The sequence below is a fragment of the Globicephala melas genome, chromosome 6 (genome assembly GCF_963455315.2).
Source record: "Globicephala melas chromosome 6, mGloMel1.2, whole genome shotgun sequence".
Classification (NCBI taxonomy): Eukaryota; Metazoa; Chordata; class Mammalia; order Artiodactyla; family Delphinidae; genus Globicephala; species Globicephala melas.
This window is the reverse complement of record NC_083319.1, coordinates 64271964-64299303: the sequence shown is the minus strand read 5'-3', so window position 1 is coordinate 64299303 and position 27340 is coordinate 64271964. Positions and strand designations below refer to the sequence as shown.

The window sequence follows — 27340 nt, the reverse complement described above, 5'->3', positions numbered from 1 at the left end:
CATGAATGAGACAGCTATGACCTGACCTTCAGTGCAAGAGACAGGCCCTTGATGATACTGCCCATGAGAAAAAGACTCATGATTTTGAGAATGTTTTTCCTGCCACTTCTTCCATGCCTTTCTTAGAAAAGTCTCTGTGGAACTGACTTGGCTAATAACAGGTTAGCATTAGAAAAAGGCATGAAAAATATGTACACTTCCAATAGTCATGTGCATTCATATGCCCATCAACTAAGCCTCATTTTGGCACCTGTTGAGATCATTTGCCACAGCTTATTCTCTCCCACAAGGGTATGCAAAGAGAGAGCAAAAGAATATGCTATTCAGCACCAGGGTTTAGGGGGCAAAACTCCATGTTTCCTCTTCCTCAAAGTGACTAGTTATCATTATTACTTCTTTCTTTTCAAACAAACCCAGTTACAAAAATCCTACAACAGCAAAAGCATTATGAAAATCAATGATAATTCTTCCAAAAGCAAGTGTGACTGCCTTCAAACCTAGCTATTCGTGAGCGAAGGAGCTTACTTCTCAATCTGAAAAGCAATAAAACTTGCATATAGTCAAATCAACCCCTACCAATGAGTTCCTTTGGGATTAACAGATAATATTTTAACTCAGTAATTTTAAAATGAGCATGCATTAGAATCATCTAAAAGGCCTGTTAAAATACAGATTGCTGGGCTTCATCCCCAAAGTTTCTGATCCAGTAGATCTGGGGTGGAGCTGGAGAATGTGGATTTCTCATGAGTTCCGAGGTGATTCTGATGCTACTGGTGTGGAAACCACATGCTGATAACTACTGATGTAGGACTTTAAGGTTGTGAGGTATTGGTAATTAATTCAGAAACCAGGACATAACATGTTTTAAACTACCTAGTAATACAAGGTAACATAAGGGTCCAAAATAAGCTACAGTGTGTGTGATATTGAGAGAGAGGGAATTCGGGGCTGGCAGGATTTGAGCTGACTCCCAAGTCCAGATGGAATTAAGATCATCAGAGAGGAAGGTGGAGGGCATTCTAGGATGGGCAGAAGAATCAAGTTAGTTAGAGGTAAGACTGGAGGGGTAGGTAGGGACCAGTTTGTGGAGAATGGCTTTCAATGCCATTCTATAAAGAGTTCAGATTTTATGTAGCAGGTAGTATTTCTTCCATTCCCACATTATTCCTCCCATGGCATGCAGTCACAAAGCTCTAGTTCCAGGTTACTGCAAACATTTTAACCTTCCCAAAGTATTGTTCAGCTGAGGTGAGTGGGAAGAGGGAAGGTTTTAGCATATCTCTGATGTTTGATGAAGATACGAATTGAGATTGGGAGTTGGATTATTTGCAGTGTAGAGTCAATTTATTTTTCCTAGGTTGGAGGGATGGGAAAGCCAGCAACTTTTGGATGGCATCTGAAACACTAAGTAAAGCTTGTTTCAGTATGGATTTTGGTTGCTGACAGGAATACGAAAAAATCATGGATGTCTTGGGCAACTGTGGCTCTTGAAGTGGGCAAGACCATTCACTAGAGGCCAGTGCTTTTCAATCTTTAAGGTGCACATGTAGGAATCATTTGTAGATCTTGTTAAAATACAGATACTGACTCAGCAGGCCTGAAACGGTGCATTTCTAACAAGTTCCCAGAGGATGCTGATGCTGGGGACTGCAATTTGAAGCAAGGTACCAGAGGACATCCAGAGCGCGTTAGGGGTAGAGAGGCCCGTGGGGCATCCTTCCCGAAGTACGGAAGGAGAATAAATGCGATCCTTAAAGAAAGGCCCTTCTCCAGTCACTCAGGAGAGCGGGGACAATGGTGTGGAAGGAGGAGGAGAGCGTGGGCAGAGCTGGGAAGGTGGCAGCCGGGGAGGGCGGCGGCGCCGAGGTGCGTCAGGTACGGGTGTTCGGGTGATGGCTGTCCGGCAGGGCACATTGCCGCGGCGCGTCTCCGCGTGCTCGAGGCGCGATTTCTGGTCTTTAGGCCCTCGGCGGCTTCCATCGCGGCTCCCGGGCGCCCAGCTGGGACCGCGGCGGCGGCGGCGGCAGCCGGTCACTCCACCGCGCGGGCGGCGCACACCTAACTCGCCGGTCCCGGCGCTCTGGCTCCCGGAAGCGGAAGGGGAGCGCGGCCCGGCTAGGGCGGTGGCGGCGGGACTAGAGGAGGAGGAGGAGGAGGCGGAGGGGGAAGAAGCGGAGGTGGAGGGGGAAGAGCTGCCGGCGGCCGCGAGAACAGCGGCGGGGAGAGGCGAGCCCCCGGTGCCGGTGAGTGTGTGCAGGCACGAGAACGCCACGGCCGCCCCCCCGCCCCCGGCCCCTGCAGCCCGGCGCCCGGCCGCCCGCCCCTGGCTGCGCCCCTGTTCCGCGCCCTGTTCCCTGCCCGCACCTGCCCTCGCTCCCGCTCAGAACCCCGGGTCTTCTGCGTGCCCTGCCCGCCTGGGGCCTGGCCTTTCTCCCAGCATCTTCAGCCAGAGCTGCAGCCGCCCGCCAACTGCCCCTCCTATAACTGGTGGTGGGTGGGTTCGTGCTCCAGTCAAGATGATTTGGGGTAGTTTTTCGTGTGTGTGTGTGTGTGTGTGTGTGTGTGTGTTTAATTAAAAAAAACCTTTGCCCTGAGTTTCTCGCGTGTGAACTGTAGTTTCTCTCTCTGTACCTGCGCCCGGAGACCTGCGTAGGGATCTGGGATTTATCCTTGCCATCACAGCCTTTCATTCATTTCCAGATCGCTGGGTGAGGCTTCAGAAGACTTGCAGGAGGAGAAATAGTTTGCTCCTTTACTGACCTTCTGCCTCCCTCCCCCAGATTCAAGAGTGGTTTTAAGAAAATGGCTTATGGATGGCAGCAGTTTGCACTTGTTACCATTCACTGTAACAGACCGCTAGATTTTAACTGGGGAGTCCATTTAAAGTTGTGCTCTTTCTCAAGCTGTATTTGGAGCGTATTTTAAGATCCCTTGTGAGTCAGTGGAGGATGTCTGTATCTCTAGGGCTAAGAAAACCTGACCAGTTTATTACTTGAAAATATTGCTATATAGCAGTCTATAAAAGTACAAGAGGAAAAAAAAATCAAGGTCGTTGTGAGCAGGTCATAAATCATAGTGTAAAGTTACAGTATAAAATCATGACAACTAACGATAATTAAGCATGCAGGTTAAAAATATTTGTCAGATGGATCCAAGGCCTAATATGTGTACTTTAAAAAATTCACTGCCTTCCTTGTAGTAAAAAGTAATAATAATTATCATCTGATGATTGCTTGGTATATGCCATTCCTGAACTAACAGGCCTTTGGTGTAATATCTTGTTAAATCCTTCCAACTCTTTAGATTTTATTTATTTTAAAGATAAAATCCAGAGAGATGCTTTATTTTGCCGTAGGTGTGCTAAGTTGTCATGGCAAAAAAGATTTTTGAAGAGATGAGAAATCAGTTGGAAAGAAGGAACCAAATGATTTGGTGTTGTGGAAAGAAAAACTAGATTTTAGTTCCATTGCTGTCACTATTTAGCTGTGGGGTCATGGGTAGGTCAGTGACCCATGCCATTTTTCATCTATACAACCAGGAAGTCAGGATAAATTCTTTAATGCTTATTTTAGCTTTTCCATCCTTACTTGGCATATGCTAAGTTTGTAAATAATTTAAGACCCTTTAACATGTTAAAGTTACTTTTAAAACATTTACCTGAAGAAGTATTAGTAAAATTGTATCAAAATATAACCAAAAAATGTATAATTCCATACTTTTAGAATAATATTTGGTGTAGTACTATTCCAGAATTCCTCATTTTGGAGGTAAAACAATAGGATTATATTAAGTCCCTTCAAACTGTTGTGACTTCTGTTAAATTTAACGTACTTTCGAAGCCGTAGTTGGAATAAATGAACTAGAGCATATTTTAAATAAAACGGTGTCACATTGCCTATCTCTGGGGTGTTTTACTTAATAAAAAGAAATTTAAGCATTTAAAAATGCAAACATGTAACCATCAGCTTAATAGGTATGTTCTAAAGAAGTAACCAGTGAATCATAAAATTTTTTACTTATTTACCCACTGCCTGATTTCTCTAATTCATAGAGACTGATTCAGAACCTGTGGAAAAGCACATGGATAGAATAATGTCGTGTATTAGTGAAGAAATGAATTTAGAAGTCTAGTAATGTCTCCATGGAGCTTTTTTTCAGGAATTGTAATTGAATGTGAGTCAATAAAATCTTTTTCAGTGTAGAAGGCTACATAGTGGCGTTATCAGTACTACCAGGCATAACAGGGAAGGCGGAGGAAAAGCTCTTTTTATTACCAGGAGGTTGTTCCTTAAGCTCAGTTTTACTTTTATATTAAGGAATGAAGACATTTTATATTACTTTAGTAAAACATTAGGGCTCAGTTTCAACTTTTCAAATGCACTAAGTATAAATGGCATCGTAGCATGTAGTAGGATAATCAATGAATTAATACCTCTTATTAAAGTTGAAAATGTTTTGCTTTGAATAAGTAAAAACTATAGGTGAATGACATGAAGAAAAATGGAAAAACACCAGTCTTGCTTATTATCAGAGTAGTGATTTTTTGTTTCTTTAATTGGAGTATAATTGCTTTACAATGGTTTGTTAGTTTCTGCTTTATAACAAAGTGAAATCAGCTATATACCTACACATATATCCCTATATCTCCTCCCTCTTGCATCTCCCTCCCACCCTCCCTATCCCACCCCTCTAGGTGGTCACAAAGCACCGAGCTGATCTCCCTGTGCTATGCGGCTGCTTCCCACTAGCTATCTATTTTACATTTGGTAGTGTATATATGTCCATGGTCTCTCAGAGTAGTGCTTTTTTTGGTTAAGAATCTTTGGTAAATTGAGTTAGCCTAGTTTAAAAAGCATATCTTAATAGACATGAAATAGCACTGCTCTCCATGGTAGCTACCTTCCCCAAAATATCTTAAAGTGATGGTAGATTATTTACTTATTTCCCTCTTTTGATGTACCATGGGAAGAAACGTGGTATTTTCAAAGTTTGTCTTCTGCCTTTTAGGCCTCTTCTTTCCCTGTGCTTTTCCTCTCAGGTAGATTGACTTGATCCATTTAAGAGACTGAATAGGTTTCTGCTCTCTTCATCTCTCTGTTGCTGCCACTTCCACAAAAGGGCAAGTTAGGTAAAAATTAGTATTTTACTACTCACTGATTCATTCAATTTTAACTTAATGTGCTCCACTGTGATCTCAACCAGGCTTCTGATTTTAAGCCTTTTATCTGTAATTATGGAATGAATAACTTTTTTACCTGCTGCAGGATTTTCAACTTCAGCAAGCAAGGAGAGATTTTTTTTCTTTTAGTGTTATTGGTTTTAAATCATGTCTGCTCTGGTAAAGCCTGGTGTGAAGGAAATCTAATTTAGCCTTTTGGTTTGTGTGTTCTTTTTTTCAATCTGTTCTTGGTGCAGTGGGTACTAGATAGAGGTAAGTCGCTGGCTTGCCTTTCCTCATGGAAGAACATGTCTGATTCACACCCAGGAAATGCCAGAGTCTAATTTCTGGCTTTTACTGTAGCTGAAGTTTTTTCCTTGTGCTGTTTTTGGAGCAAAGGTTACCCGTGCCTTCTGTTCCTACCCTGCATTTAACTCCAGTTCTTCCCTTGCCTGTCCTGTCCTTTTTCCCACACCCATACCTTCCTAAATGAAGAGCCCTGCCTAGACATTTTGTACTGATTGAAACAGTATTTGGTAGTCTTTAATTCATATCATCACACACCTTCCCAGTTATTTTTGCTTTTTGTTGGGAGATTCTGAAGAAGTGTGTCGTTGTAGTGCAATACTTTTAATAAAGGTATTAATTTACATTTTTTTCACTCACGAGGCGGGTACACAGAAGAGCAACAGCTTACGTTCAGTTCTGCCCAGAATATAGTGATTTAAAGACTTGTTCTAGGAAGTGGATTCTTGAAACCATTGATGGTACAGGTTTGATATGCTTTGACACTTTGTCTACCCACATTTTAACAGTCTTCCTGGAGAACTGAGCAATTGGGTCAGAATTCCCTACTTTAATTCTGCATTCTTCCTTAGCTTTTGAAATCACGTCCTGGTTTTCTGCCATGCTTCATTGCTTAATTTCCCAGTCCTTCCACTTTTACCTGAAAGAGATTTAGTTTACAGGCTTTAGTTCAGTCACTCTATTTTAGATCAGATCTCTATTTTTGGTTTTCTGCTTGAAGAGACCTCACGCCAGCCTTGTGGAAATACAACCTCCCTACATGCTTATAGTGTGATGCGAGGGAAAAGGCTGTGTACTGTCCTATCTGAGGTTTCTCATCTCTGACAAGTTCTCAGACTTCAGTGTTAGAGAAGGTAGGCAGCTGGGTATAGCTAAATTGTATTTAATGATGGTGACCCAGAAACACTGTTTCATCCTGGAGTTTGTAAGACTAGATGTACAACTCATCTTTAGTCCCCCCTGTCCTCCACCACCCCCCACAAACGCCCCTTTAAAGTTGCCATTGTTGGAGGTGCTTATCATTTGCCAGGCAATTTCTCTTTTAAGTATGACAACCACCTTGTGTGTTGATATTTTATTACCATTTTAGAGATGGTTAAACCGAAGCTTGAAAGGAAACTGAAGTTTGGAGAGCTAATAAGAGGCTGTTTCATAATTTGAATGTGGCTTTCTTAAGTGTCTGTATAAGATTAATTTCCTACTCTATTGAAATAAACTGAATACCTCTGATATTTTAAAAATTGAATTACCTCTTTGGCTAATTAAAGACAGCTATATCCTGATATTTTAGGTAGAATTACTTGACCAATTTTTCAGAGTTGATAAAATCAGAAATTAAATAGCTGTATAAATATGTAAGATTCATTTTAAGCTGCAGTTATAAGGTTTAAATTTTATATATTTAAAATTTTTATATATTTGTATATTAACCATTTTGTTTTGACCCTCGGGGGGATTTTTTTTTTTTTTTTTTGGTTTGCCCTGTAAATTGTTGATTGCAGTCTCAGATGTAGCAATGTTAAAAATACTTAACATTTTGTAGTTACAGAACTTTGAGATATTCTTTGTTATCACAAAATTTCTTGGGTTTTTAAGACTAGAATTGCTTTTATATCACGTGGGTGAGATTTGATTCCACAGTGATGGCGATGCTGAACTAGATAAAACGTTCATCTCATTTTGGATGCTATGGCTGTGATTTAGTTCTGATAACTGTAAATGTAAAGTAGGATTTTTTCCTTGGTTTTAAGCCAGTGAGTGACTAGGGTTTGACTCATGGACGGTTGACTTGTGCTGTTACCTAATGTTACTGATGGAAACTACTGTTTTGCTGCAACAGTAAGAAGCCACCCTAGAGTCATAGCTTTAGCAGAATTACTGACTTTGGCCATGTTTCAGAGCACTTCATCGTACCACACTTAATTCTGCTTGAGATCTTTTCTAGAAGAAGATGAATTCATTCATTGCCACTAGAGTAGCAGCTCCTTTACTAAATCATTCTGTATTTTGTCTCTAAGAAGCAAATGTGCAGCCAAAGAGACCACTCTAAATTAGCTTAGAAAGTTAGAGTATAAACAAGTTATATATATATCACAATCTAACAATCATGGACCATAGAAAAAGTGACCCTGGGAGAAAGTACAGTTTAAAAAAAAAGTCTGTAAGGGGAATGGAAATGTAATGATAATGATTTTGATGTTTTTTTCCACATCCTCAGTATGTAATAGATTCCTATTGCTGTGGTAAGCAGTATGCATAACAAACTCACAATTTGTCCTTTATCTCCTTTCTTGGAGAATGGTACCACCATTCAGCAAGACCCTAAGCCAAAAACTTGGGAGTCATCCTAGCATCTGCCCTTTGCATGATTGATCACGACGTCCTATCAGTTTTACTCATTAAGTTCTTATTCTGCCCTTTTCCAGCATACCTCCTGTCTTAAGTGTTCCTTCCTCACCCCCCTCCCCTCCCCACTTCCTTTAGAAGTTACTGTTTTTGGGGTACTTACCATGTGCCCTCATTTCTCACCTGAATAACCAGTAAGCCTAGCTTATTCCATATAGTCAGTCTTGGAGCTTTATCCATCCACCCAAGTTCATTCTTCAAAGTGTTGCTCTTCTTTCCAAAGTGCACATTTCATCATGGCATTCTTCTGCCTTTAATCCTTCAGTACTTTCCAAACTACTTTCTTCAGGGTGAAGTCCAAACTCATTGGCATGGTTTAACAGTGTTTTTTATTCTTAGATCACTCTCTTCTTGTAGGTCATGAAATCAGTCTAGTCGGCTGTGACCAGCATTATATATTTTTATTAAAGTGAAATATAATAAAATAGTACAGTATCAGAGTACGTCACATATAGTCAGGGTGAATATCACTTCATTAAACTTTTTCAGTTATATATTTTATATATGTGAAATATATACTCACATATCTCATATATTTCTGTGTATATATTACCAGATGTCCTGAACTATATTTCTTAAAGATGCTTGTGTTCGAAAGGTTAAATGCGTTTTATCCCATTCTTCTATATGCAATGACTCTAGTCATTTCAGTTTACTTAGATTTTCTTTGCCTGCCCTTATACCTTTGCATACTCCGCTCTCTTGTTCAGAAGAGCCTCGATTCTTCATCCACAGGTTTTGCTCTCTCCAGAAATCTTTTCCTGATGGTAACGTACCAAAAGAAATTTTTTATTGCAACCTTGTACACACAAATATTTACATAACTGAAAAGTTCCATGAACCAATACCCTTCCTGTATGAGATGCATTATTGCCCCCTTGCCCTCTGTCTTACTTTGTCTTACTTGGTATTGATCATGTCTGTTTACTAGTTTGTCTCTATTGAGAATAGGGAGGGTCTCTTTTTTATCTATACCAGTGCCAAGGCGTAGTAATATAGATAGTGATAGAATTAGTGAGATACTGAATCAGTATATGTTTTCTAGAACTCTTTACAGTATTATTGTTTAAGCCTGAACTGTAGAAACTAACTTTAATGGTTGATTCTCTTAATGGTTTCATTATAGGAGGATAACTTTTTTCCTTAAAACATTTAAACTAATATGTGCTTCTATTTTAAACTCTTTATTTTATGTTTATCAATTGTGATTAGATAGTCCAGGCCTAATATCTTGATAGATATTACATTGGATTTTGTCACATCAGTGACCTCAGAATGTATTGTCATTTTGTGATTTGTGGTCAGTAAGTCTGATGAAGCCCAAATGCTGGACATGTAATACTAATTTGATTTTATGGGAACTGAGTGGTTTCAAAAGAGAGAACGTAGAACGTTCATGTATAATGGTAATCAAATAAAGATTTTGGGGGGCTGGCTGGATTAGATATGAAAGCATAGAGTTAAGTGGAGTTGAATCAGTTTATTTCTAAATTTAAACTTTTTTTTTGTAATTGACATTTTTTACAGTTAGAATATTTAGTTGCTTACAGTTTTTATCTTTGTTGTGAGATATTATTTGTTAAACCATTAATAGATTTGCACGGAGAACTGCTCTTGAGGAGAGATCCATTTGTTGGGATATAATAAAAAGAATGAATCAAGATAAAACCTCTAAATGCAAGTACCAGAAAAATTACAACACATCTCAGTGAATTTGCAGGTGGTAAGTGCATTTAATTTTAATGGGAATATGTTTCTGAATTGTGCGGCGTAGTATCCTTAAAGTGTTTTGTTTAGATGAATTTAACAATCTTTCATTTGCAAAAAAAATGATAGTTGCTTTATGTTTATATAAAATTTTCGTATTATCTTTTAACTACACATTTTCTTAAATAAGGCTTTTTCCATAGAGAAAAAAATCTGTAAATAATACAAGTTTCAGAAACATCTTCCTGAATTATAAGTTTTATATGGCTTTACAGCTGATGCTTCTGTGCTGCATTTTTAAAGATATTAATTTTAAAAGCATTTCATATAAGGATAATACATAGTGATAAAGAGACGCTAAAAGTAAAAATTTTGTTTGTGAGGTTGTAGTGTCAAATCACACCTTATTGGCTATCTTTATTTTTCAGTTGGTCGAGAAGAATTTAGAAGTACATATGTCTATTAATAAACTTACATGAACACATAAATATATATATAAGATGTGACAGCATTCCTTCTCACTACTCTTTCCTTCCTCAGCCCAGTGGTAACCACTGTTAACAGTTTGGTAGATGTGTTTTCTTCCACCCATACAGAAATTACTTATACATATTTTTTTTCTAACAAAAAAAGAAACATGTTATACAATGTACATCTGAATACCCATCACCTAGATTCTACAACTAATATTTTACTGAACTACATCACATACTCATCCATCTCTCTGTCCACACATCAGTCCATTTTTAGGGGATCCATTTGAAAGTAAATTGCAGACATCAGTATACTTCCTTCCCCCTCTCCCCAGTCAGTTTACATGCATATCAGCAATGGATGAGATTGTCCTTTTCTCTGTGCCCTTTCAACATTGGGTGTCACCTGTCTTTCTAGAATTTTGTCAGTACGAAGGGTAAATAATATACCTAGTGATTTCACGTTTTCCTAATCAGTAATGATTAACCACTGGATTTTTTTTTCTTTTGTGAATTGCCTCTCTGTGTATTTACTTTGTATGACTCTTACTAGTCATATGGTATATTCTTTTTTTCCAGGGATGCTTTGTCTTTTAATTTTGTTTCTGGTGTGTTTTGAACTTCAGAAATTTTAATCTTTATGTGGTCAAAGGTGGCTTATGGGTCTTGTTGAAGATCTTCCTCATTCTAAGATTATAAAACCACTTGCTATATTCTTCTACTAGTTTTGCTTTTTATTTGGAATTTTGAAGAGAAGGAAAAATCACTGTGAACTAAGGTGCCAGGAAAAATTTCATATGGTGAGTGAGATTCAAATTGACCTTGAAGTGTGAGTTGAATTTAAATAGAGTAGACAAAATGGTAGAGACATTTTGGACAGAAGGAATGAGAGAGGGAATATATTTTTCATATTCATGGAACAATAATAAGACCACTGGCTGAGGTGGCGAGTCATATAAAACTGCAAGTTTAGAGATATTCATTTGGCTCCATTTCTTGTAAATTATTTTGGCTCACTTTTTAAAATCTGCATTCTGGTGTTATAGTTTTCTGTCATGCAATAGTTTTCTGTCACTTTCTTTTCATAGTGACTTCAGTATTCTTCCTGAGGAAAATATGTGGTGAAATTTTGTTGCCTGAAAAGGCAAAAAAGGGAAAGGTGGTTTCCTTCCAGAGTAGTTTGAACATTGTGAATATTTACTAGTCTAGTTTATTAGAGTTGAGTTATAATTTCTTTAAAAAAAAAGTCGTGCTGTAGTAATTTACATCATTAATGAAGTGAGGGCACTCAAGTATAGTTACCAGATATCAATCTTCAAAAATGTTGAAATACCAGTGTGTCCACTAGTTACATCAAAGAGTTATGAGCTCACCATTTAATATACAGATTAATATGTTGGATTCTCTAGCTGATGCAAGTATTTACAGATGCCACCCTTAAGACTGAGTAGCAGCATTGTGTTCAGTTTGGTTGTTGCTCAGGATGTGTAATAGTTTCTGTTCAGCCGTGAGCCGCGCCTGGTAGATAATAACTGAGTGGAGTGATCCTGCAACTTTACAAGTTACACGTTTCTGGTTGTAATCTGATTTGGAGCTCTTGGAAGGCTACTGTTTTCTTTTCTACAATCTAGTTGTAAGGATTATGTGGCACTAATTATGTGGATTAATTTTCACTACTCAGGTATTTAAAAAAGTATTCAACATCTTATTTGTTCATTGTTTTATTTTTCTCTCCTTAGCGCACTTTTCCTTGGAGATGCTTGTTCTTTTAGAGTTTGTTGTCTGTGTATGTTTATATCCAGGAAAAACAGACACATTTTTAACTATACTTTTCATTTATAGTTTCTGTTGTGAGGAACTCTTGCAGTGATAAGAAAAATTTGTTATTCTCTGGTAGAGGAGAATAAAAATAGAGTTTAAAAAAACAAATGAGTGTTTGATAATTTTGCTACTTGTTTTGCTGGCTTGTATGCTTTTCTGTTTCTAATACTAATACATTTAGAAATAAGCAACGAAATTACTCTGTTCTGTATAGTTACTAGAATTCATTGTCTGTTTTTTTAGTCGTGAATGGAACTGAAACATTAAAAGAAAGAAAGTACATGAAGTTAATGATATTGAACATGTTGAGAGACAGAGCCTTCTGTCATTCTTTTAGCACTTGATGGTTGGCAAGACTATAAAAATAAACATTCTTTTTAATGTTTCTCTTTTTAGGTATGTTGATAGCTTGTCATTTGTATTTGAGTTCATTTAGCTTTTAAAATAATCATCCCTAGAAAATTAAATCCTCTGTGACTTTCCTCACTTTAACGATACTGATAGGTCTTTTAATTTTTAAATTAAAAGGTAATGAAGTTCAACTTTTACTTTTTTAAAGGCCTAGGCATTATTCCTATTTTAAAATTCATACATAAGTGCTACTGAGACCATATCTGATTTAAAGAGTTGGGTGGTGAGTTTGAGTTCTTGTCTTTTTTTCTGCTGTCCCAGTGTTTCCAGGTTCTAGGGATAACAGGATAGGGGTATTCTTTTAAAATTAATCCTTAATCTTTTTTTCTTTGTTCTGGTAGCTTTGTAACTTTAAAGAACATTGGCAAGGCCTCTAAAGGGTAGTACCCTGAGGCTCTTCAACTGATGATAAATTATCCTTAGAATGAAGTAGTCTGGGATATAAGCTGGAAATCTGGGAGTCATCCTCCAGAAGCTTACTGGTTTGATTCTGTTTCTTCAGTTAATCTCTCCAAAACTAATTTTGGCTTTTGCCTTCTCGTAGCCTAAATGATCTTTGTCTTTAATTTCATCCTCCACACCAGAGCTTTAATCCTTTATTTAAAATATAAACCTCATTATGTTACCTGCCTGCTTTAGTAGCTTTCCAGTGCCTAAGAATGGCATCTTTATATCCATCATGATATAGCCCTTTATTTCTTACCACTTCCTCTCCACTGAAAGGTTTGTGATTTATCATGGCAGTTTGTAATACCTCCTACAATTTTTACTCTTGTCTACCTCCTGCTCTTCCTTCTGTTTGCAGTATTGTTGTCACTTTTCTTTGCTTGGATAACTTTTACTCTTTTAAGATTGAACTCAGTTCACTCCCCTGCAGGGGGGTCTTGCCCTGATTTAATCAGTCCCCATCTTTCTGTGCCTATAGTAAGATCTTGTCCACATCCCTGGAATGTATTATATTAAACCCATTTTATGGCTCTTTTCCCAATTAGACTGTTAGTTCCTTTAAGCAAAGACCATGTCTTATTCATCATTGTATCTACAGTGTCTAGCAAGTGACTAGTATATAGTGGAGGCTCAATGAATATTTGTTGAACTGAGTTCAGCTCATTGCTGTACATTGAAGTCTTAGTGAAGCTCCTGGATCCGTGGTTCCTGGATACCCGTCAGCTGTATCGAGACACCTGGGGAGCATTTTAGAACATTTTATAGGTTTTTGAGCATTACTCTGTAAAGAATTATGATTCAGTACATCTGGAATGAGGCCTGGGAATAAGTATTTTTAAAAAGCTCCTCAACTGATTCCAGTTTGCTTATAGGTTTGAGAAACATTGTCCTAGTGTATTATTGTATTATTCCATTGTATTTTAGGTAAAAAAGTTGCCCCCTAGACCTCATATAGTAATTTATTATTTAAGGTTTATAAATTATAGCTACTAAAGTAAGGATATATTTTAGGTCACTTTTTTTTTTGCGGTATGCGGGCCTCTCACTGCTGTGGCCTCTCCCGTTGCGGAGCACAGGCTCCAGACGCGCAGGCTCAGCGGCCATGGCTCACGGGCCCAGCCGCTCCACGGCATGCGGGATCCTCCCGGACCGGGGCACGAACCCGTGTCCCCTGCATCGGCAGGCGGACTCTCAATCACTGCACCACCAGGGAAGCCCTAGGTCACTTTTTAAATACCATATGTAGAAGTATCTTTAAGCCTCTCATTGTGAGGCCTATTAGCATTTTGTTAACACTGGACTGAAAAAAGCCCCATTTAAGCAGGAGTCTTCTCGAATTGATAGTAATATTAGTTGGGCTTCATTCCATGAATTTAAGTATTTTTGGCAATTTGTAATTACTTCTCACTTTTTATTATAATTTTTCAAAATGATTTTTAAGCATTTTGTTGTGGTTTAAAATTAAATTAAATTGAACAAATCTTAAGTGTATATAGCTCAGTGAGTTTTTACATATGTAGATATCTGTAAGGCAACAGGTCAACATCTAGAACATCTCTAGCTCCCCAGAGTTTCCCCCATTTCCCTTCCCAATTAATAAACACCCCTCCCACCACAAGATGAGCACTCTTTTGACTTGTATTACTATCAGTTAGTCTTATGTATAAAACCTTTTTGTAGTTTTAATCATATCTTTTGGTGAATATGTGCACTCATTTCTCTTGAATTTACACATGGAATTGCTGAGTTAAGGGCAGACTTGTGTTTAACTTCAGAAGGTAATGCCAGTTTATACTCTGTGATTCCAATTCATATGAAAATTGAAATTAAATTATTTGAAGCTTATGGTGAAATTTTAATAGGCTGAAACTTCCCTTTGTTTTCCAAAGTGTTCTATTTTGTCAAAAATATACATAGAAAGAAAATTTAAGTGTCATTTTATAGTTGCCAAAAAGGTAGTTTTGTTTTATTCAAATAATTTTTCCTATATAAGTAAATTTTTCTTTTTCCCTTTCCTTAGGTTGATCTTTCCTTGTGGGTTGGCAGGCAGTCATAGGACTGCAAAATGGGTCTCCGGATTCACTTTGTTGCTGACCCACATGGTTGGTGCTGCATGGGTTTGATTGTCTTTGTCTGGTTATACAACTTTGTTTTAATTCCCAAAATTGTCCTCTTTCCTCACTATGAAGAAGGACATATTCCAGGCATATTAATAATAAGTAAGTTTCTAGATCTTTATTTATTTCTTTGGATAATTAAAGCTTTTTCTCATTGTGAATGTTTTTGGAGTAAAATACCACTATAATAACCTTCCTTTTAACATTATTCAGTGCTATTAATATGAAGTTATTTACTAAATTATGGACATTTTTAAAAAGAATGGCCTTTATATATTTTGCAGGGTTAGATAAATGTGATATCTTCATACCTAACTCTACAAAATATATAAAGACCATTTTGTTTAATAAAAGACTGGCACAATAGTGCTATTTGTGTAGGTCTGTGTGTATTTTTAATGTTTCTGTTATATACTTATTGCAAATGTGGAAGGAGTTTTAAGAATGATTATGATACACATTATTGAGAAAAAGTTTCATGATATAAAAGTTATTGATTATGATTTTGATTATGATAATACTTTGAACTTCTGGATAATCATTTTCTCCTATAGTTTAATGGTGATGGTTTGCTTATGATTAAAAGAATAAGATTGAAGTGATATGATTTACATGTACATGGCATTTATCATTTTCATGTACATTATGTCATTTTGATCTCATAAGAGCTGTGGGAAGTATAATCTGTTTTACAAATGATAAAACTGACCAATACCATGCAGTCAGTCCTGGAGTTAGCACTTGAACTAAGTTTCCTATTACAGGTGCAGTGCCTTTATCCCCCCAACAAAATGCCTATTTCTTTTTCATCTAAAAGGTAGAATTATGATGAATGAATATATTTTCCTTTACTGTTATTTTTTCTAGTTATTCATTTTAAAACACAAAAATTTCTAGATTCTTTATTTTCAAATTAACTCTCTTAAGATCTATTGAAAAGAGCAATTGAACATCACTAACCCAGTGTAATTTTGAAGCTAGCTACTTAGAGTTAATGAAAAGTTTAATTGTAGAATAGGTTTAAAAATGCTGCTTTGATTCTGTCAAATATAATACATGTAATAATTAAAAGGGATTCATTTATACCAATATTAGTAGGGAATTTCTGTTAATAAAGAATCTGGTTTATAACAAGTTTATCAGTTATTATTATACAAAATAACTATTTAAAATTACTACATTTTAGATAATCCTCTTGGCAGTATTATTTGATGAATGAAATGAATTAATCATCTTTCCATCTTATTTTTGAAAATTATTTATCCTGATGGTATTAATTAAAATATACATTTATCCTTTAGATATGCTTGTTGAAAAATATTTTGAAGGGTAAATACTAATTTTATTTATTTCCTTATTTGTTTGTTTATTTCCAAGTATTCTATGGCATTGCCATATTTTGTCTGGTTGCCTTAGTGAGGGCCTCAATAACTGATCCAGGAAGACTCCCTGAGAACCCAAAGATCCCACATGGAGGTATGGTACCTTTCAGATTTATCAGTTTTACAATGCCAGAATTATCATCTTTATTAATGTATTTGACTGCCTTTAGTATATTAATTATATATGTCATGTAACGCCACTTTCAAGTCTTTCCTCAGTTGTTTCCTTTCCAGACTTCTCAATTTAAAACCACAAATCTCAGCTGACTCCTCATATCCCCCACTCTCTGGCTCTCCTTTTCAGTTTACTTGTTTATTTATTTGTCTCTCCCTCCTCCCACTCTAGATCTGTGTAACCTCTGTGAGGGTGTAGATTCTTTGTTTTGTTTTCTTCATTTGTTCAGTACTGTATCCTTAATGCCTAAATAGTCTCTGTCACTTAGTAATAGTTGCTAGGTAAATATTTGTTGAATGCTGTATAATTACTGAGAAATTATATTTTTTTTTAGTAAAGGAATTTTTTGATGGTGCCACTTACCTCATGATATTATTGATATAATATTGCTTAAATATTTGTAGTATTATAATACTATTGCCTATATTTCTTCAAGTTCGAACAATTCAGTGAAAATTTTGAAAGCCTTTTATTCTAGTGTCAATGAAGGTAATTTTTGGTCACTTTATTGCATAGTAACCATTCAGGCAACACAAAAAAATTACAAATGTATTGCTTGTTTTATTACATGCTAGATATAGTAAACCTCCTTTACCCTCTTTCCCAAGTTTCACTTTTCCATCATTTGCTATGTAAGCTTTGAGAACTCTCTGTACTTTCTTCTAGAAAGAAATTTATATGTCTTTGTTATACATTATAGAACCAGAAAAATTTTTATAGTAGTTTCCGAACTTGCTGTACATTAGAACCACGTGGGGAGCTTTAAAAAAATCTCAATGTCCAGATCACATCCCATATTAATTAAATCAGAATATCTGGGGGTGAGAGCCAGGTATCCATATTTTTGAAAGATCCAAGGTGATTCTAGTGTGTCACAAAGTTTGGGAACCAATGTACTAATTCTTTCTAAAATTAGATAAACTGGCAAGTCACTTATATAGCCTCCCTTGAGTTTCTGATTGTTTTTTGAGATCCATCATTTGGGGCTTACTTGGTCTTGCAAGTTTAACGATTAAGTGGAAATGATATGACACTGATGTTTATGTAGAAGTTTCTGAAAATTATCTTGAATATTTAGTTTTATTAATTTATAGAAGCAGTATCACTGTCATTTAGCGGTTATTGTGTGTGTGCGCGCGCGTGTACCTGTGTTTGGTCAGGGAGGATGGCACTCTGTAATTTGTATAGAATCCCTCTTCTCTACTAGCCTAAACCAAAGGCTCTCTAAAATATTGATACATGTATTTTCTTTTCTTTTTTTTTTTTTTTGCGGTACGCTGGCCTCTCACTGTTGTGGCCTCTCCTGTTGCGGAGCACAGGCTCCGGACACGCAGGCTCAGCGGCCATGGCTCACGGGCCCAGCCGCTCCGCGGCATGTGGGATCCTCCCGGACCGGGGCACGAACCCGTGTCTCCTGCATCAGCAGGCGGACTCTCAACCACTGCACCACCAGGGAAGCCCTGATACATGTATCTTCTACTTCAACTCTGAAACCCAATGTCATCAGAAAATCAAAGAAGCAGGCTTTTCCTAACTCAGGACTCATTTCTGATGAAATCTTTAGTTTTCTGTGGTCAAACATTCAAATGCCTACATCTGTCGGATACTGCAAATCAGTGAAAGGGGCCAGGGAGGAACTATTTTACGTTGAAAATCTCATATCTTATCTAAAGGGAGTGGCACTATTCAGCTACAGTGAAATAGTCATACAGGCCTGGTATTATTAGATACTGCAATTTTTGAAGAGAAAATATGGAATCTCAATTTTTATGAGACATTTCATGATTTTTAAAAATATTGGCAACTAATTCAAAATTTTTAAAGCATTGTTTTAAAATAAATACAAAACAGATTATACCTGTGGGTCAGATTGAATCCACCTGAAACTGCTGTGTTACCTTTAGCTTATAGACTCCAGTGATGGAGGACACCATGGCATCTTGCCAGCTATTTGGATATCTGCATTATATCTGGTCTCACTGACATTTGGCCTGTTTTTCTTCAGTGAAGAGTTCCCATTTGCCCAACCAAAAAAACATGCATTCATTTATCACATTTTAATGTTTCCAAAGTCTCTTGGTATTGTTACAGAGCTACACTGGCAACCGATTCTGTCAGAAAACCTCTGTTAAAACCCAACCCTTGTATTGATTTTTGTAGTTTCAAGTTATATTTTTCTCCCCAAAACATTACTTTGTGATTAGAGATATAGTAATTGAGAAAAGGCCTCCTAATATGTGAGTCTTTTAAAAGACTCAAATAGAAGGTGATTCCTTCCTTTTTGAGGGATAAACCAAACCAAATCTTGCTTTATAGTCATTCATGCATTTACAGCATTAATAAGGTTCCCTGTTAAACAATGAGATGCTGTTTACCTTACATTAAAGAACATCTATCATTTATAGAGTTTACCTTTTTTCTTTTATTTGTTTTATGTTTGATTTTTCTTTCCTTTAAAAAATGTATCTGTTGATTTTTTATCTTCTATAGCTACCATAAATTAGGAGTTGGATTCTGTCTCCCATAGGCTTTTATTTTGTTAGATGGGTAGTACAAAAGTCTTGTAGGTGACCATCAGACACCAGAATGTATCAGTCATCAAGATCCTATCTGGACATGAATAAACCCTGAAGAAAAAAGGGAGAAGACTAAGAAATGGTTTATAGATACATAGGGTGGTAGGTTAAGATGGATGGCTTTTTTTCTTGCTCTGCAAAGCAAAAACATAGATGATACTTTAATTTCTGGATTTTAAAAATAGTGATTTTTTTCTTTTCTAAAAACATAAATGTGTGTGTGTACTTGTGTGTGAAAATGTGCATTTTCATTTGTATTTTTCATTTTAGATTCTTACATCTTAAATTGAGTCTTAAATGGCTCAAACCCTTTCTTTGAACAAATTTATGTACCAGACCATAGGTCAGCACATTCTTCTGTACTGTTAAGGGCCAGATAACAAATATTTTTAGCTTTATGGACCATATGGTCTCTGTCACAAGTCCTCAGCTCTGTCATTGTAACCCAAAAGCAGCCATAGAAATATGTAAATGAATGGGCATAGATAGCTGTGTTCAAATAAAGCTTTATTTATAGACATTGAAATTTAAATTCCAAGATTTTTATATGCCACAAATTATTATTGTTATGATCATTATAATTTTCAATCATTTAAATTTGTAAAAAACATTCTTACCTCATGGGTCACACAAAAACAGGTGGTGGCCTGGATTTCCCTGTGGACTGTAGTTTGCCAACCATAGTCTACACTAAAGAATGAATTACAGTCTTTCTCTGAGTCTAGCCAAACGCTCTTTTCTGAGAATACAACATTTTAAGTATGAAATAAATAATTTATTCTTTGCAGTATTATGTGCTGAAATTGCCAATAGCGAATACCCCATATTTATTTTTTAAGGGGCTGGTTTAAGAACATAAAGTTTTCATGTTGTCTTTTAATGAAAATCGGCTCATCAAAGAGAGTCTCCTTCCTGACCATATTCCTTGTAGTATGTGAATTCAAAGTTTTAACATTGGGATATTTGGGAACATCTAACATCCACTAACGTCTAGAGGGGAAAAAAAAAGTGACATGCTTGTGACCTTGTATTATGCTACGAATGAAATATTTCTGTTTCACTAACAGTTAAATTATCATAGTTCAATTGTACCTAAATTAAGCTTTAATATTGTTGCTCTCTCATGTAATATGTTTTCATTAAAATAAGAATTGTAAGTAAGAAACGGAAGAGAATTTTATTTTAAAGTGAAATATTTTAAATGTAAAAGATAATTTCTCAACTTTCATATTATTGGAATGAACAGTTGATTTGATATAGCTTTTATTCATACTTTATTGATTTCTTCAGAGACATTGGTAGCAGAATGTTTTTCCAGCACTTTACTATAAAATTCCAGTATCTTGAGATTACTTCTGGCCATTAAACTAGAAATAATGGAATTAAAATAGGGTATCTTTTTAGAAAATTGAAAACTACCCACAATTCTATTACTTATATTTAGAATCTTTCATTAAAAAATTTTTTAAACTTTTCATGCTTTAGCAAGGATTTAGTTACTACCTACTGTGTGCTGGGTCACATTTTGCATATACTAATACTCACTCTGAGTATTGGAGTTAGGTTAATTTTACTATGCCCATACTTTTAGTGAGGTTAGGATATAGTTTTCCATAAGTGATATAAAGTTTAAAAATTTTTATAAAAGTAAAATTCCATTTCAAGAAATATTAAAATGATATGTTCTATATAACAATTGTCTTATCTTGGTAGATGACTGTCCCATAGAGTTTTTATGGATCTAATTAGAGCAGTTCTTAATGAAAACAAATGACATTTCCCTTTATTCCTGTAAACTTCATGTTTTTAAGCACAAAGCTTAATTGTGTGCTCTTTCACAACAGACTAGAGGAAATTGCTATTTGGTGGTAGGATAGAATTTTGTAAAGGACTCCTTTATTTCCATTAAATAGTAATCTTCTTGTAATCTTCTTCACCTCTGAAACTATTCTAGTACCTCTTAAACCCATCTGAAATCTTTTTCCAACCCTCTCTCATAAACATTCCCAAATGAGTCCATTAATATTTTAAAAAACGGTTTCGTGTGGGGAGTTTGGGAGGATGCCATCTCTGTTTTTCTTACAATATCATAACGATTGATTTTGACTTATTAATCTATGAAACCAGTACTCAGCATTATTTCTTCTTTAGAGCCTTTAGATAATAAATTTCTAGAAATTAATTTGTTTAAATATAATTCTGTTTTAATGTAATAATTTGGTTGTACTTCGGAGTTTTGTCATTAAATTTTACTTACAGCAATATGCTTAAACTCAAATATATTGTTTTCTATCTCTTAGTTTAACTATTAATAGTGTCTTATTTTTATAGTGTTTAAAATTAGAAACGTACAAAATAAAACATGCATAGAATAGAGCAGCAACATTTTTGGCAGACATTTTCACTGGACACTTAGACATATATATCGAAGAATTCCTATAAACTCTTCTAAACACTTGTTGCTAAATTTCAACATTATTCATGTGCCTTTATTAAATGGATTTTAATTTCCTCCTCTAGAAAGGGAGTTCTGGGAATTGTGTAACAAGTGTAATTTGATGAGACCAAAGCGTTCCCATCACTGCAGCCGCTGTGGCCACTGTGTTAGGAGAATGGATCATCACTGTCCATGGTAAGAAATAAGTAATTCACTTTTTGGAAAAAAAGGTAGTAAAAAATAAATCTTAGTACTTAGCAGATTTAAACAAAGGTTATATTAGAGTTACACAGTTTAAGAAAACCTTTTTAATGAAGATCCCTTTATTTGATCATATGGTTCTGTCAACTCCCAAAGTCATTTTTTCCAGAGATCCTATATTTTCTCACAAGGAGATATTTGAGCAGAAAACTAAGAATTAACATGCACCCAAATATACAAAAGAACTAAGGTGGTTTTATTAAATGAGGCAATGTATGTAAAGCATTCAGTGTAGTATCTGACATAGAAAATACTTAAATATAAATATAGTAGCTGTTATTGTTTCTAACTGTAATAAACCGTATACATCTCATTGTTTGTATTTCCCTTCCAGTTTGTTTAATTAAAGAGTAACACATTTCAGATACCCTTATACCTCATTTCACCCACTTTCAGCCTTTTTCAGTGCTATGAATTGGTAATAGGTATTAACATTACATGCTGGCTGGATGTGTAAAAAGTGGTAGTTAGCTGATTCTGCTGAACTGCCAACACTTTTGGTCAATAGGGGGCTCTCTTGTAATATTTAAAGAAAATGTTCAGTTGAGAAATAGAATTTTTGAAAACAAATGCTGTGAGAGTTCTTCATTGTATCTCATTTCAAAGCTGTCACAAAAATCTGTGAAAAAGATATTGTATTTAATTCTGCTTTCCTAGCATGGGATCTCTGTATAAATATTTAAACTGGTATGGTGTAGCACTTTATAAATATATCTATATACATATATATTTATGTTTGTACACACATACATGCATATATGCAAAGTTAGCTACATAATAATCTTCTTAAGTTTATAATTGCATTTATCTAAGGTTGACTCAGGGTAGAGTTTAGCTTTGCCTAGTAATGCTAATCAATTTAGAGTTTCCCTTGTTTTTGATAACACAAGTTATTATTAGCAAGCTTTTAGTAAGAATTTGGTTTTCACTATAAACTGATTGTTTAAATACAAGGTAATTTCCTGAGATTAAGAAAAAGTAAAAGCACTTTGTTACTATGTAAAAAAGTTGAAAATTCCATCAACAGGATAGTTTAGTATATAACATACAGTTGGTGTTGAAAAAATGTGCCTTGACTTTAAACAGATCAATTCTCAAGTGATTTTACAAACCTCAGTGTTCTGTTTACAGTTGCAATAGTAGTAGATTTTTTAAAGCTATGTAAAACATGTATTCAGGTAAGGGATAATCACACTTAAAAACTCAATTTTATACACTTTTTAGAGTAATATTTCTGATTAAAAGTATAATAAATGTTCAGGATAGTTGGTTGGATATTGATACCTCCTTTTAAGTGAATGCAATAGCTTAAGCTGAAAAAATAATCAACTAGGAACTGTTTTGGTACTATATAGATGAGTGATTTTATTTATTGATTTATTTTCAAGGAATAAAGATTGACTTGGTGACAAAATAAAGTGCTGTTTAACCAAAATTCTAAGATTGGGGTGAGCTCTCTGTTCCTAGGCCTTGTGCCTCCATAGTTTTTGTCACCTTCTCAGAACACTGGTGGGAAGAAGAGTGAAAGTACAAAGAGCTGGAGCATAGGAAGGGAGGGTAGACCAGGGGGCCTGAGTAGATTTAGGGATTTATGTGATTGAATTCCCTAATAGAGCAGTGCTGAGATATTCAGAGAGTGAGGGAAATGTACAGTATAACTAGAAGCAAGGAGAATTTTTGATTTTTTTCAGAAACTGCATTATCTTAGCTGCTTAACAGCTTTGGATTTGGAGGTCAGTTCTCTGATGACCTCAAGGTTTACTCTATTTTTGGCTCTAATCACTCCTTCCAAGGAACTTGCTATCAAAAGAACTCTTACATGTAGATTATCTTAGTGTTTCTTAAAGTTCTGTGCTTAAGAAGAGCGCCATGATCATAGCAGTTATTTCTCAAATTTTGGGGGGACAGAAAGGAATGGGGCAAGTATAAGTCATCTTTCAAGCAACAGCTATTGAAGAGTATTTTTGAGTGCATACAGAAGCACCCTTCTCTGGTAGCCCTGCCTGCAGATAACAAAACACAGGAAGTTTTCTTGTTTACAAAGCGTGCACTCTTTAGTCTAAGAAATGCCTCTTCCAGGTTTTCGGTTCAGTTATATATCTGATTTTAAAAAACAGACAACACACCTTTAAAACAACAATTTAAGTTAGGAATTTGACCTTATTTATTTATTTTTTCAAACAGTGGCAGTGTAATGCTATATTGAAATGAAAACATTTGTGAAAGGTAATTTGTAGTTTTGAACTAGGGTTTTCTGCTGGAATTGTAAAATATTTTGAAAATTTAGGTACAATAAATAACCTTGGAACAATAATATGGTCAGCTTGCATTAATCTTGAATATTTTGGGATTATGACATTAATCCTTTTTCCTAGTTGTGGTTCACTGTTGTATTGGTGAAAATGTAGCTCTAAGAATTTGTAAATACTTTTGGATATGTGTTTATTTTCAGGAACCAAGGTTAGATTTTAAAAGTAAGAAAAATTGTGAATGCTTAGCAGTATCTCAGAGTGGCAGGTTTAAGTTATTTTACTTCACATCATTCAAATTGGTCTGCACAGCTAGAATGCTGCGGTGGAAGAGCAGTATACAGAAGAGGGTTCTTGTTCTCTTGACCACTGTCTCTCCTAACTGTACATCCTCTGGCAATTGTCTTAACTCCTTTGTTCCTTTTTTGTATCAGTGAAGCAAGGAGGCTGCCATCTGTTCTTCCCTGCCTCACTGGGTTGTTGTTGAGTTGAAGGGGAATCATATACAGGACTTCTTTAAAAAGTAGAATGTGCTTTACAAATGTGAAGTGGCATATTTGTGTCATATCTATGTACTCTTTGCTTTTAGGTTTGAGTGACTTTAGCTTATCTCTGTGAAGTAAAGCACATATGAAGTTTGTGCTTTATGTGAAGTTTGTGTGTGTTTGCGTCTAGTTTTACCGTCCTAAAATTAACATTAAAGTTTGAAATAATTTTTCTTTTTCCTTTTTTTCTTCAGGATTAACAATTGTGTTGGTGAAGATAATCACTGGCTTTTTCTGCAGTTGTGTTTCTACACTGAACTTCTTACTTGCTACGCACTGATGTTTTCTTTCTGCCACTATTATTACTTTCTTCCACTAAAAAAGCATAACTTGGTAAGAAATGTTTATATCAACTAATGTTAGAGCAACTATATTATACAGTTATTAACATGTGGTGCTTTTAAGTGCAGAAAACTGAAAACAAAAACAACAAACATAAACCCTCAAATTGGTGCATTTTAAAATATATTGGAATTGAGAAAGTGGACCCTGTTCTGATATTGCCTTTTAACCACGTCTATTTATGATTATTTATTAGTGTTGAGTTCTTTAAAAAGTGACATATTAGATCTCTTAATAATATATTGGTTTAAAAATATCTACAGTAATGAAAAACAAAGTGAAAATGTTAGCTTCTTGTTTCTTCTCAGGAATAAAAATAGACTTGTTTAATTCTTAAAGGTTCTCAAAGGAACATTAAGTTCTTGAGAGAAAGGACAAGACGAATTTGCAGGATGCCCTAAAAAGTTATTACATACACCGTTTGAGGCATTGCTTTTTCCATTTTATAGAGGAACTACAATAGATGTTAACAAGATTTGCCCAGAATGGTGGTGTTAGTGGTGGCGTTGGTAATAGCATCACCTAGGAATGTTAAGGCTTGACTGTATATCAACACTATGCTATGGGCGTGTGATTTTAATTCTCACGTTAATGCTCACTACAGCCACATGAGGTGGGTACGATTTTCCACCATTTTATAGATGGAAACAGACTAATAGAGTTTGAATAAATAGTTACTGAAGATGCAAAGCTAGGGAAATGATTATTAAACTGGTTTTAGTTGTAGAGCTGGGATTTGAACCTGATTTTGTGTTTTCTGAATCATATCTTGTGTGCTTTGTGTGTAGAACTGGTATTTGAGCCTGATCCTATGTGTCATTTGGACTTAGATTGTGTTTTTAAAATGCCCTCTGTGTGTGTGTGTGTGTGTGTGTGTGTGTGTGTGTGTGTGTGTGTGTGTGTTTTGTGTGTGGGAGAGAGAGACAGACAGAGAGAGTATGAGCAAGGGTGCGTGTGAGAAACCGGTAGGGAAGAGAGAGGGAAGAAGGAATAGATTCCCTGATGGAGAAGGGTGTTTTCTTTCCTATTTATATCATTTTATACTGTTTAAATCTTTTTTTATTAAAAATAACAAGTTCGGTGGTGGTACATACAATTAAATTTTGTAATAAGAGAGCAATTGAGAGAAGGTCTTTAAGTTCTGCGTATTTAGATCTTTTTTATACACATGGTCATTTTGTTTAATTAAAAGAAGATATTTACTATTGTTGCTTAGTTGCATATATTAGTGGGGCCTTGTGGTAATTCTCCTTATTAAATACAGAGTGAGCAATTAAAAACTAATAACTGAAAAAAGTTCAAAAGGGAGAACTGTAAATATAGGTGTTTGACATCATCACACTGAGACTTTAGTGCATGCTAGTACTGTGGTTTTAGAAACGTTTTATTTATAGATGAATTTCTTTTTTTATGCTTTCTCATATTTTAATTTTACTTTCTAGTAAGACCAGGTACAAAAGAATGGTCACCCAAAACATCCAGATCAAAAGCTCTAATGCAATAGCAGCTAATATTTAGGGAGTCGTTAGGGTCGACAAGGTACTTTTTCTGCACGTGTTATTTCTTTTAATTCCCACAACAACTGTGTGAGGTGCCCTAGCCATGAGCGTGGCTTTAAAGCCAAACTCCTTGGGTTTGAATCTCAATTATAGGTTAATTTCTGATATAATTGGCATTGTAGTTAAAATATGTAAAAGGTTATACGTATTCTCCCAAGAGTAACCTGTTTCAAGTAGATTGAGCCTAATAAGAAAAGCATTAAAATAAAAATTTCCCAGTAAGATTAAGGTCAGAATGTTTTAAAAACTGAGAGAGAGGTAAAATTTAGTGGTATTAATGAAAAGCGACTAGAGCTTCTCTAGGAGGGAATGCATTGTAGGATAGTGAAGGGATTGGCAAACCATGGGCGTTGGGATAAGTTTGGACCTCTGCCTGTTTTTTTTTTTTTTGTCTTCTTTTTGCTCTGCCTGTTTTTGTTAATAAAGTTTTACTTGAAACATAGCTGCTCTCATCTATTTACATATGTTTATGATTGCTTTTGTGCTGCAACAGCAGAGTTGAATAGTTGTGAGAGAGGCATATGGCCTAAAATATTAAGTATCTGGCTCCTTTATTTTTTTAATTAATTTATTTTTGGCTGCATTGGGTCTTTGTTGCTGTGCGCAGGCTCTCTCTAGTTGCAGCGAGCAGGGGCTACTCTTTGTTATGGTGCGCGGGCTTCTCATTGCGGTGGCTTCTCTCATTGCGGAGCATGGGCTCCAGGCACGCAGGCTTCAGTAGTTGTGGCAAGAGGGCTCAGTAGTTGTGGCTCGTGGGCTCTAGAGCGCAGGTTCAGTAGTTGTGGCACACAGGCTCATTTGCTCTGTGGCATAGGGGTTCTTCCTGGATTGGGGCTCAAACCCGTGTCCCCTGCATTGGCAGTTGGATTCTTAACCACTGTGCCACCAGGGAAGTCCAGATTAATCCTTGTATCATTATAAATTATACCTTTTAATCTGTAGTAATTATTCTTGCCTTACAGTGTTTT

At 35.8% G+C, this 27340-nt stretch overlaps 1 protein-coding gene across 2 annotated transcripts in view; it reads left to right on the top strand.

Moving 5' to 3' along the window:
• The first annotated feature begins 1976 nt into the window (after positions 1-1976).
• The window catches only part of ZDHHC21 (zinc finger DHHC-type palmitoyltransferase 21), a 77937-nt gene continuing 52573 nt past the window's right edge, over positions 1977-27340 (top strand). Inside the window, exons 1-6 of one of the 2 annotated variants that reach the window (XR_004035945.3) lie at positions 1977-2243; positions 9465-9593; positions 14750-14948; positions 16224-16322; positions 21500-21611; positions 24666-24804. Coding sequence is in view for 1 of the 2 variants with exons in the window: in XM_030840593.3 (XP_030696453.1) it covers positions 14795-14948; positions 16224-16322; positions 21500-21611; positions 24666-24804 (504 nt within the window). In the remaining variant the exon portion in view is untranslated. The remainder of the gene's footprint in view (positions 2244-9464; positions 9594-14749; positions 14949-16223; positions 16323-21499; positions 21612-24665; positions 24805-27340) is intronic. The other variant, XM_030840593.3, reaches the window with a different exon arrangement.